The following is an 11,414-nucleotide window of genomic DNA, read 5'->3' as shown; positions in this document are numbered from 1 at the left end:
GATGGATGGTGGTGATGGTCATACAATAATGTGAATGTACTTAATGCCCCTGAACTGCATATTTAAACATGGCTAAGATGGTAAGTTTTAGGGCTGCCTGGGTGGCTCAGTGTGTTAAGCCTCTGTCTTTGGCTCAGGTTATGATCTCAGGGTCCTGGGATCGAGCCCCACATTGGGCTCTCTGCTCAGCAGGGAGCCTCCTTCCCCTCTCTCTCTCTGCCTGCCTCTCTGCTTACTTGTGATCTCTCTCTCTGTCAAATAAATAAATAAAAATCTTTTTAAAAAGATGATAAGTTTTGTTATGTGCATTTTGCCACGGTTTTTAAAAAATTTTAAAAATGTTAAAAAACAGCAACAACTAATGGTCTTAACTATTAAACATACCAAAGTTAGCTGTAATGACGACCACCAAATGTAGTGATGTGACTGTGTTATTTCCTAAACTCATTATCCATGGTTTGTATTATGGAATCTAGTATTGGTGGTTGTAAAGGCAGCTATTACCAACCTTTCCTAATTTCTGAGACTTGTTACGAAATGCTTAATGAGCACTTACTTGCCAAGGCATGTGCTAGGCACTTGGGAGAAGATGCTCAACCAGACAGCCCCCTGCCGCTTAAGACCATGTGAAGGAGAGAGACAATGAAAGATGCAAAATAACACTTCTGAGTTGTGATAAGGGCAAAGAGATTGAAAGTAGGAAAGGAGGGGCTACTTTGATACGGAATCAGGAAGCTTCTCTGAGAAGTAGCATTTTAAGCTGAGACCTGAAACTGAGAAAGAACAAGCTATGGGAAGAGAATTCTGGGTGGAGGAACAGCAAGAGTAAAAGCTTGATAATTCCTGAACTACTGAGAAAAGTGGTACTTATACATGGTTGCACACTTTGAATGGTGCTGAATGAAGGGGATTGCCATAATATTACAGATTAATGACACAGGAGATATGGGGCTTTTCAGCTATAAAATAAGAGGTTAATATTCTGTGATAACTAGATGCTTTTGAAGAACTATTTTAAGGAGAAATCATATACAAAAGAAAAAAATTGGGGTGCCTGGGTGTCTCAGTGGGTTAAGGCTCTGCCTTTAGCTCAGGTCATGATCCCAGGGTCCTGGGATTGAGTCCCGCATCGGGCTCTCTGCTCAGCAGGGAGCCTGCTTCCCTTCCTCTCTCTCTGCCTGCCTCTCTGCCTACTTGTGATCTCTTTCTGTCAAATAAATAAATAAATAAATCTTAAAAAAAAAAAAAAAGAAAGAAAAGAAAAAATCTCTGAAATAAATAGAATAGTTTTTGAAAAAAATGGGACAGGTTGCTTTTTATCAATTAATTGTATACACTATTGACTGACAATTTTAGAGGAATCTTATAGACAGTCCTTTTAAGCAGTGAAAATTGGTCTCTAATTTAGCTTCTTAATAAGGTCATATATGGTGAAATGGATTTGTGGTTGCGGTGCTCAGACCAAATTCAGTGTTGGAACAATTGACATAGCAGATATTAACTCAGAGTCAAAGGGTGGTGTTGGGAAAATTGGTCTCCAGAACGCTGGAAAGTGTAGGGTGGAGACCCATGAGCTCACTCTGCTCTCCCTTGCTGGCCTTTGAGATTCAGGGATCGAAAGAGCTTGACATAAATATTTCCTTAGCTAAAAGTACATAGATTGATTACGTTTTTCCTGAATAGGACTTGAATGTAATGAAAATTATGTTGTTAGAACAACCAAGCTTTCCACACTTGGCCACACCCTACCTTAAGCGAGCAGTTGTGCTAGAAGGATGTGGATCCACTAGGGATTTTGGGGGGACAAGGGAAATATACACGTGTGGCCATCTTGCTTCCACTAAGATTTTTTCCTTTGTTAATAAGTTAGGAGCTTGATGTGACTTGCATTTATAATCTACAGCTCATCGTGTTTTCGTGTATATAGACAGGTACTGCAAAGAGATGGATACCAAGGACAGCCACATGTCTCAGCCCAGCCACTCCTGCAAGGCTTCTGGGGAAAAGCTGGCATCAGTCAGACTCTTGAAATTACAAGTAACAAAAGCTAAGTCAAACTTACATTAAATAAATATTTATTTGCTTGCCGATGTCCAAGGAGATGGTTCAGATTTGGCTGATTCAGAGCTCAAAGTATTCTGTTCTCTTTGTCTTAATCATTTGTTTTGCTTTCCTCTTGTCACAGGCAGGTTTTTCCTGAATTATAGCAAATACAGCCTCAGCAGTTCTTGAATTACATGGGGGTTGTAAACACCTGAGATCTGAAGAAGGAAGAGTCCCTGCACCCACAGCCATCCTTGATGCAATTCTCTGTCTGGTGCTGGGTGAAGCTTTGTGGGTCTGAGTCCTACACCTAGCCCTCTGCCTGGGGAGGTGGGACCAGGCCTGGGAGATGCAGGAAAAAGGAAAAATGGTTACTTCCATTAGAAAAAGTAGAAGGGGAGTTCTGGCAGGCATGTATATAAGAGACTATCTAGCAGAGAAAGAAACCAATAAATTGCTCTTTTGGAGGAAAAGGCACAGAAGACTGTTGTACTCTTTTAGAAAAATATTTTTTTTCAAATATAACAAAAGCTATTTATCATAGTAATCAAGACTTCTAGACCTCCCCCATACTGAATTTACATTTAATATCCACTTAAAATCCTTTAAATTATCAAGTTGCCTAATGTCCAAGCTTGTTTACTCAAATTGTTAACATTTCCTGAATACCTATTGTGTGATCTGCTAGATACTCTCCATTTATATTGAATCCTCACAATATTCTATTAAATATTATTTACATTTTACAGATGAGGATATTGAGGCTCAGAAAGGCTAAGTCATCTGCTCAACATCACACAACTAGAAATGAAATGTGATCAGAGCCCAGATTGGCCTGGTTCCAAAGCCTATAGTTTTACTATTTCATGCTTATTCCTTAGTTCAACTTACCTGTTCACAAGGACTTGAGGATCGAGCTAGATAAGTGCACTGGGGGGAAATAACTATGTAAGAGTATTGACAACCTACCGAAAAAGTGTTAATATTCTTAATATGGAGAAAGCACTTAAAATCAGGACAATATTTTAAAAAATCAGAACAATATTTCAAAAACTACATGGAGTATTAGACCAATTAGTGACAAAAGTGCAAATGACTTTTAAACGTGTAAGTGTAATCAAAGGCATAAAACTTAAAATAACTATGTCAGTTTGGGGGTACCAAATGAATAATGATTTTCTTTCTCTTCCTTCCCTCCTACACTCCCTCCCTCTTTCATTCCTTTCTCACTTCTTTTAATTGTGTAAGGAAGGGATCAGGGAAGCAGAGACCCTCATACAAACTGGTGAGAGGAAATACTAGTACAATCCCTTTATTTTCCCCAAATCTAGCTTTTTAAATTATGAGAAAACAGCAGTACCCTGAGGCCCTCTCCCCATCAATCCATTTCCCACAACTGTTTTCAACTTTTTAGCTTATCCCTATTCTTAATAGCTCTAACAACATGATTATATCATTGTTGAATTATATATAAATATATAATTATATATATAAGCATATATAATATTTTGTGAGTTTTCAATTTTAGGTGTTTTCTTGAGTTTTCAGTTTTAGGCACTATCTATTGATTTTTGACTTTGGAAGAGGGGAGTTTAACTCTGTCCTCACTGGTCACTATCTTCCTATCCTTCTAATTCAGCTGTATCATAATTTGGCTAGTTTAACATTCCATGTTTATGTTATTATGACTACATAAATGCCAGTTACAGTTGACCCATATACTACACTGTACCTTTCCTGTACATTGTTTTTCTTGAATTTAATAATTATCTTTTGTTTGTTTATGGGTTTTGTTTTTTCACGGGCTCATTATTAACTCATTAACTAGTGTTGTTTTCCATTTTCTTGACAATATGTAGTGACCCTGCTTTTCTTGAAGTCTCTGAACCTTCTGATCAGATCCTCTGGAAACTGGGAGCTTTTTGGCCTGCTACACAGCTGTCTCCTTTGGCTCTCTCTTCAACAATTAGGAATTTCCTTTTCCTTTCTCCTGTGCCACATTTTTATCTCCCTGCATCAAATGTCTTCCTCTTTCTTGGCTTCTCTCTCTTCCTGAGAAAAGGTACATCAAAATACATTGTTTTTGAGATTTTTACATGTCTGGAAATGTCTCTTTTACCTTCAGTCTTAATTGATAGTTTGGCTGGGTATGTAATTCTTGAAAATAATTTTCTTCCAGAATTTTGAAGGCACTGCTTCTTTGTCTTCTGGCTTCCACTATAGCTGTAGCAGGCAAAATTATCCCCGGGGGCAAATGTAATGTATAGAGAATATACTTCTTGCCCTAATGTAACCCCAAATAAAAAATATGCCAATTATGCATTTAACAAACTTAAATGTAACTCAGTACAAAAGTAAAATAAAAAGTTTTCTTATTGGCATCTTTGTTATGTTTTGATAAACAGGCATGTGGGGTTATAGTGTCTCTCTCTTTTCCCTTTGGCTAGGACTTTGGAAGTCCAATGCTATTCTGATTCTTAATTCTTGATGTAAAGCTTGATTTTCTCTCTGAAAGCTACCAAATGTCTTTGTTGTCAGTTTACTGGAATTTCACAAACAGCTTCCTTTGGCTAAGCCTTTAAATCTAAACATTTGCTTTGCTTCAATATTGTTGATTTCCTTCCCTGTTCATTGTGTTCTCTACTTCAGAAACTCTTGAACTCTGGAACTCATTCATTAGAACTCCCGGACTGGTTCTTTAATTTTTAGACTTTTTCTTTTCCTTTTGTTAATATTTTTCTTCCTTTTTCTGGGGGACTAATGCAGCTTTATGTTTCAGTCTTCCTCTTGAGTTTATTTTATTTCTGCTACAAAAATTAGTCTTTATACATAGCTAAATTTTTTGTTGATTTTCTTAATTTTGTTTTTCAAGTCATTAATTTTTGTTGGTCTTTAGTATTTCTTCTTCCAACTTCCTTTGGATTTAATCTGTTATTCTTTTTTTATACTTAAGCTGAAAGATCAGTCCATTAATTTTTAGCCTCTAAGCACTGTAAAGCTTTAGATCCACATCACAGGATTTAATTGGAGGCATTTTCATTAATGTTCAGTTCCAAGTGCTTTCTAATTTTATTTTCTTCTTTGATCCAGTAGTATACAGAAGCATATCTATTTTTTAAAAAAGTCATAAAATTGATTTCTTGCTTAATTACATTAAGATATAAAATTGTGTTCTCTGTTCTTTGATATTTGTTGAAACTTGCTTTATGGGCTTTAACATTACTCATTTCTGATGTTCTATTTGTTCTTGCAGATAAGGTGCAATTTCCAATTCATGCTTTCTATTTTTTTGTATGTTAATCAAATAAAACTTGTTAACTGCGCTCTGCAAATATCCTATATATTTACTGAGTGAACTTAAATTAAAATTATTGGCTTATATTTTCTTAATAACAAGCAAATACTGTATACTCAGGCATCAAATCCATCTGAGTTTCAGGTAGAAGCCACAAATTCTTTTTTTAAAAAAAATATTTTATTTATTTTTTTTGACAAAGAAAGAGAGACAGCGAGAGAGGGAACACAAGCTGGGGGAGTGGGAGGGGAGAAGGAGGCTTCCCGTTGAGCAAGGAGGCTGATATGGGGCTAGATCCCAGTACCCTGGGATCATGACCTGAGCCGGAGGCAGATGCTTAAGGACTGAGCCACCCAGGGACCCTGAAGCCACAAATTCTTAAAGAAAAAAAAGTTATACCTAGAATCAAGCAGATAGGAGTGATGTCTTATTGTCTACCTCAGCAATTTTTTCACTTAGTCTACCATTTGGCTAATTGTGTAGCCCTTTTCCCACTCTGGCTTTATGCTGGGGTCTTCAAGCTACTCACTCCCTTTTCTGTGTGTCACCTACAGCTATAGTCACCTGGGAGAACAGATGTTTTCAGGGCATCCAGCACCTTTGGTGATTCCTCAACCTCCCAGACTCTTTCTCTAGCTTTATTCTTGGATTTAGAGAATTTTCTCACTTTCTTATAAGCTTACTAATTCACTTTAAATGCTGTTTTAAAACATTTTTTTCCGGCATTATGGAGTACTTTGCATGTGTGCTGGTGTTCTTCCAATATATATTTCTTACCTCACTCATCTCTCTCTTTCTCAGGGTCTCGTGTTCTTGCTCACTCTTATTTCATAAAGGCTACGTACTCTTACATCCTTAACCATGCAAACAGCACTTTTCCTCCTCATTACTGTAATAAGTTTTCACTGATTTACCTGCCTTCTGAATTGACATGCTATTTTATTTCCTTTGTCTCACAGTGTCTTTAAAATGGATTCCATTTTCCTCCTTTTTACTTATTTTTGGATATAGAATATTCCATTGAGCCTGACCTGGTCTTTGCCAACAGAAAGACTGGTTGAATTGTCTTCTGCCCTCTTGTCTGTCCACTCGTGTGCTAGCCAAATCCCCTTCACAGATTTTAAGATCTAGCTGGCTTTGGCTCTTGTGGTTCCTTAGGGCTCCTTCCCATACTCTGAATAGAAGGAGTTCAAGAAAACCTACAGTTCAAAGTATTGTCAGGGCTGCTATTCCTGCCATGTCCTTGTCTAACAACATTTCATGATATAAAGGAGTCGTTATCTGTTCTCTTCTTTTTTCTTTTCTCCAATTCCCTGCTCAGTTTTTATTTTATTTTATTTTATTTTATTTTATTTTATTTTATTTTATTTCGATTGCTTGTAGATAAGGGGAGAGTACTTACAAATTGTTTTAGAAGCAGTGCTGTAGAGGATAAATAGGAGGGCAGCTTTTTTTTTTTTTTTTTTTAAAGATTTTATTTATTTATTTGACAGAGAGAAATCACAAGTAGATGGAGAGGCAGGCAGAGAGAGAGAGAGGGAAACAGGCTCCCTGCTGAGCAGAGAGCCCGATGTGGGACTCGATCCCAGGACCCTGAGATCATGACCCGAGCCGAAGGCAGCGGCTTAACCCACTGAGCCACCCAGGCGCCCAGGAGGGCAGCTTTAACTACAAAACAGAACAATGGAGAGAACTATTACCCAGTTTTGTGACTAAAATGTGCAGCATGCGGGTGATCTCCTATAGGTATTGCGAAAATGCATATTCTTGGGCCTTTTCAGACCTTCTGAGTCAGAATCTCAGGGTGGGGGTGGGGAGTGAAGCCTGAGAATCCACATTTTAACAATTCTCTAGATGACCGGGATGTACCCTGAATTCTGGGAACCACTGGTGTGGACCTATGATTTCTCAGGAGGGTGAATAGTAAAGATGGACGAAGCACCTACATTTTTTTTTTTAAGATTTTATTTATTTATTAGAGAGAGATCACAAGTAGGCAGAGAGAGAGAGAGAGAGAGAGAGAGAGAGAGAGAGAAAAGCAGGCTTCCTGCTGAGCAGAGAGCCCAATGCGGGACTCGATCCCAGGACCCTGAGATCATGATCTGAGCTGAAGGCAGCGGCTTAATCCACTGAACCACCCAGGCACCCGAAGCACCTACCTTTTTAAAACAGCACATGGCAGGGATGGATTATTGTTGAATTTCCCATTCAGTCACATTAATATGGTAGGAAAAATAGTCCTTCTGGACTCTGGAAAAAAGATTAACAATCAATACTAGTTTTTGGTAGTGTGGTTTTAAAAAAGTAGATGACTAGTTATTTCAGTGAGAATTTGAAATTACACAGAGGTTGTGAGAGACATCTTTTAAAACCAAAGACTTCTGGTTAATCTTTCAAACATTGCTGAGGTTGACTTTCTCTAATTCAGACTCATTGCCACCCACAGGCGCTCATTACTGCAAGCAGAGACTATATTCTTACTACCACATAGCCAGAATTTGGTGCTTCCTTTGTTCCTTACTCAATTTGTAATTCATTTCACACCTAAAACATGATGGAAACATCCAGTGACTATGCAATCTGCCTATATGAGGAGGTCCAACTTTCCAACTGCATCAAGCCAGTCAGATTCTTCATTGTATAATGTTTTCTTCCTTCTGTCGTTCTCCTGAGATTATGCCTTTCTCACCTGGCTGGTCTCATTGTCCCTGTCAGGACTTGCTTGTCATGACTTTAAGCCTTTGCTCAAGCTCTGTACCCACTTCTTTGGTTAGCCAACTCTAAAGTAGCATTCCAGGTAAAGCTCAGGCATTATCTTCTCTCTGGCTCAAATTTTTCCTTTACACTGCAGATTTGTCACTCTAAGATATCTTCATTTTCCCATTTCCTGGAGGATAGTATGTAAACTCTTTTACCTCACATACAACATGGCCCCAATTTCTCTTCCTAGGCTTATCTCTACAAACTTTATGTACTTGACCTGCAGACACAGTGACTCACTCTCTGATTCTCAGTCTTGCCATGTATGTCCAGCTTTCTGTACCTTTGTATATGCTCTTCCCTCTGCCAGATACGATCTACCCTTTTCTCTACTTGAGAAACTCTCAAATATCCTTCAAGACCCATTTTAAACATTAAATTCTCTGTGAAACCTCACTGACCTCTTCCTGGTGAAGTACGTTACCCCAGAGTATCTTGAGTCTCAGTATTTTAAACATGGATCTCATTGTATCACAATTCTTCATTTGTAGCTTTGTCTTCAGTACTGGATGGTTGTACACAGTACCTAGGAGGGTACTGTTTATCCAACAGTTTCTTGAAAAATGTTGTTGAATGACTGAATGCTGTAACCTGTCTTGATTTTCCCATTGTCTCAACTCCAAGAGCTCTTAGTGCTTACATCAGTCATTTTGCTCGATTGCCTCACATTGTACTTCTACTCTCTCAGATGTGTGCCAGATTCCAGCAAGATTACATACAGGTGTCCTGATTAGGACTTCACTTTTCCAGCCTCAGTGTCTTCACCTGTAAAATAGAGGATAATAACAGTACCTCCGTCAAAGTTTGAAATGAAGTATTGCATTGAAGTGTTTAGCACAAGGACTGGCACACAGTATGAACACCAACTGGGACAAATATTTCAAACAGCATTACACCTTGCATTCCCATCCTTTCCCCCAGCAGTCACATAGGGCTGTAGCGAAGATATGAGAGCATGCCCGTGAAACTCTGTTGTCATGCATTATGCAAACATTGACTTTTACTTTCACTGTGTCCTCACTAGGCTAGAAGCCGGTTTCAGCCTTCACCTCGTACTTCCTCAGCAAGATGCACAAAGCCTTAGCTAACTCAGCTTTTCTTTTACATCCTCCTATCACCTCTCAACACCTGTCACAGGGTTGACATAGTAGGTGCTCCATATAAAGACAGTGTCAGATCCAGAATTACCAAGGTCTCTAGCTGCCCGGGAAGCCCTCTGCATTCTTTAGTTTGCTTTGTGGTAGGACCTCTTCCGCCTTTGGGCATGTGTGACAGGGAGGCAGCTTTAGACAGTGTCCTACTTTTTTCCTCTTATTAAAGACCTAAGTTATATTTATAGAACTCTTCTACTGCAGAATGACTGAACAAGTGCTTGATTGGGGTCCTTTCTGACATTTTGGCAATTTTTAAGAAAAGATTATTTATTTATCTATTTGATAGACAGAGATCACAAGTAGGCAGAGAGGCAGGCAGAGAGAGAAAGAGGAGGAAGCAGGCTCCCTGCTGAGCAGAGAGCCTGATGTGGGGCTCCATCCCTGGACCCTGGGACCATGACCTGAGCCAAAGGCAGAGGCTTAACCTACTGAGCCACCCAGGCGCCCCAGGCAATTTGTATATATCACTAAGTTGTCACTTTTGCATTTAGAATATAAGAAGAAATATATTTAATGTAAGAATATATATAATATAATAAGAAATGTAAGATGAAAACATGAATGCATGATGAAATAGATATAGAAATACAAATCTAAAAAACAAACCAACCAACAAACCAACTTAGTGAACTGACTAAGGCAAAGTGTTTCAATCAAGTAATACAAAACAAACACCTCACGGAAGGACAGGTAAGGTTACAGTGAATCGAAATCAGTGAAAGTTCCCACAATCTGGAGAATAGGGACGCAATTTCTGAAAGGGACTTGAAGCAACGTACAGGGGAGCGCAATATAGTAAGTCTGGGCCTTTACCCAAGAAAAAAGACTTGCCTCTTAAGAGTCACACCATTCAACGGTCCTAAAACCCTTCGGCACTCCCCGAACTCAAGAGTTTACGCGACTGCAGGGCAAGGACTGGAGGCCGGCCTGGGAAACCCAGGTGAACCGAGGCAGGTGCGGGCCAGCCCAGCCCTGGAGCCCAGGCCCCGCAGCTCCGCCGCACCGCCACCCGGGTGGCGGGCCGGGCTCAGCGCTCCGCCGCGCGGGGTCGTCCTGGGCCCCCGGCGGCGGGTGCGGGACCCCGGCGGCCGGTGCGGGCTCCTGCGACTCGCGCTCCGCAGGATGGGTCCGCCCGCGTGGGCCCGGCCGGCCCGACACCCGTGAGCCGACCGCGCCGGGGGGAAGGAGTTTCCGGCGGACTCGGCGCGGTGCCGCTTCCTGTCCCTCTCGCCGCTCCGCCTCACGCTGCCCGTCCCGGACGCGGCTCGCGTGGGACCCGCTCCCCGGCCCCGGCGACACGCCCGGTGCCATGCAATCCCGGCTTTTGCTCTTCGGGGCGCCTGGCGGCCGCGGAGCCCCCGCGGCGCGGCGCGTGCGGTTGCTCCTGCGACAGGTGGTGCGGGGCAGGCCCGGCAGCGACGGGCGGTGGTCAGAGGTCAGACTGCTGCATGCCGGGGCGGGAGCCGACACAGGTAACCCAGGGACGCCCCTACGGTCTGTGCTGGGGGGGGCCCCTGCGCTCCTCTGCACCCCACTCCCTGCTGCGCCGCTGGGAAGAAGCGCTGCGGGGGGAAGCTCAGAGAGAGAGAGAGAGAGAGAGAGGTTCAAGGCCCGGTCGGTCTCGGGGCTGACTGCTGTGTAGTGCGAGGCCAGGCGCTTGCACTCTCTGGGCCTCTTCTGTAACCCGAGGGAGCCGCGCTAAGGTTTCTGATGACCTGGAATAGTGCATTCCCCTTCCTTCACTGCTTTTACTCCCAGGATGCTGATTTGGATTACAGTACTCTTGGGGTTTACGCAGCAGCCCTCAGGAGTTGTTGAAACCTGGGCTTGACCTTGCCCTCTGAGTCTCAAGGGCCTGGAAGCCGGGCTGTGTCCTGTTCCAGCCAGGGCTAGTGATGACATGGAAGTGTGCATTCTCGCCAAGGATCCCATTGTTACAGTGTTCTAAACGTATACACAAGCCTTTCTAACTTTCCCAGGGGTTTTCCTTTCTCACAGCGCTCACATCTTATTGGAGCTGAACATCACAACTTAATTTTAAAACTCACGACTGTACAATTGAGTCATTGAGATCCAGAAGGGAAAAGTGATGTAAGACCACACAGCTAACAAGTGACTGCTTTAGAATCATATGCTCTAATTCCTAAGCTCAGGTTTTGGTT

At 41.6% G+C, this 11,414-nt stretch overlaps 1 protein-coding gene across 2 annotated transcripts in view; it reads left to right on the top strand.

Moving 5' to 3' along the window:
* Positions 1-10,331: 10,331 nt before the first annotated feature.
* The window catches only part of VWA8 (von Willebrand factor A domain containing 8), a 333,728-nt gene continuing 332,645 nt past the window's right edge, over positions 10,332-11,414 (top strand). For both annotated transcript variants that reach the window (XM_059144521.1, XM_059144520.1), the window contains exon 1: positions 10,332-10,724. In XM_059144521.1, the coding sequence (XP_059000504.1) occupies positions 10,562-10,724 (163 nt within the window). In that variant the 5' untranslated portion in view covers positions 10,332-10,561. The remainder of the gene's footprint in view (positions 10,725-11,414) is intronic.

Source organism: Mustela lutreola, chromosome 13 (genome assembly GCF_030435805.1).
Source record: "Mustela lutreola isolate mMusLut2 chromosome 13, mMusLut2.pri, whole genome shotgun sequence".
Taxonomy (NCBI): Eukaryota; Metazoa; Chordata; class Mammalia; order Carnivora; family Mustelidae; genus Mustela; species Mustela lutreola.
The sequence above is the reverse complement of the archived record's forward strand: the minus strand, read 5'-3'. Positions and strand labels throughout refer to the sequence as shown.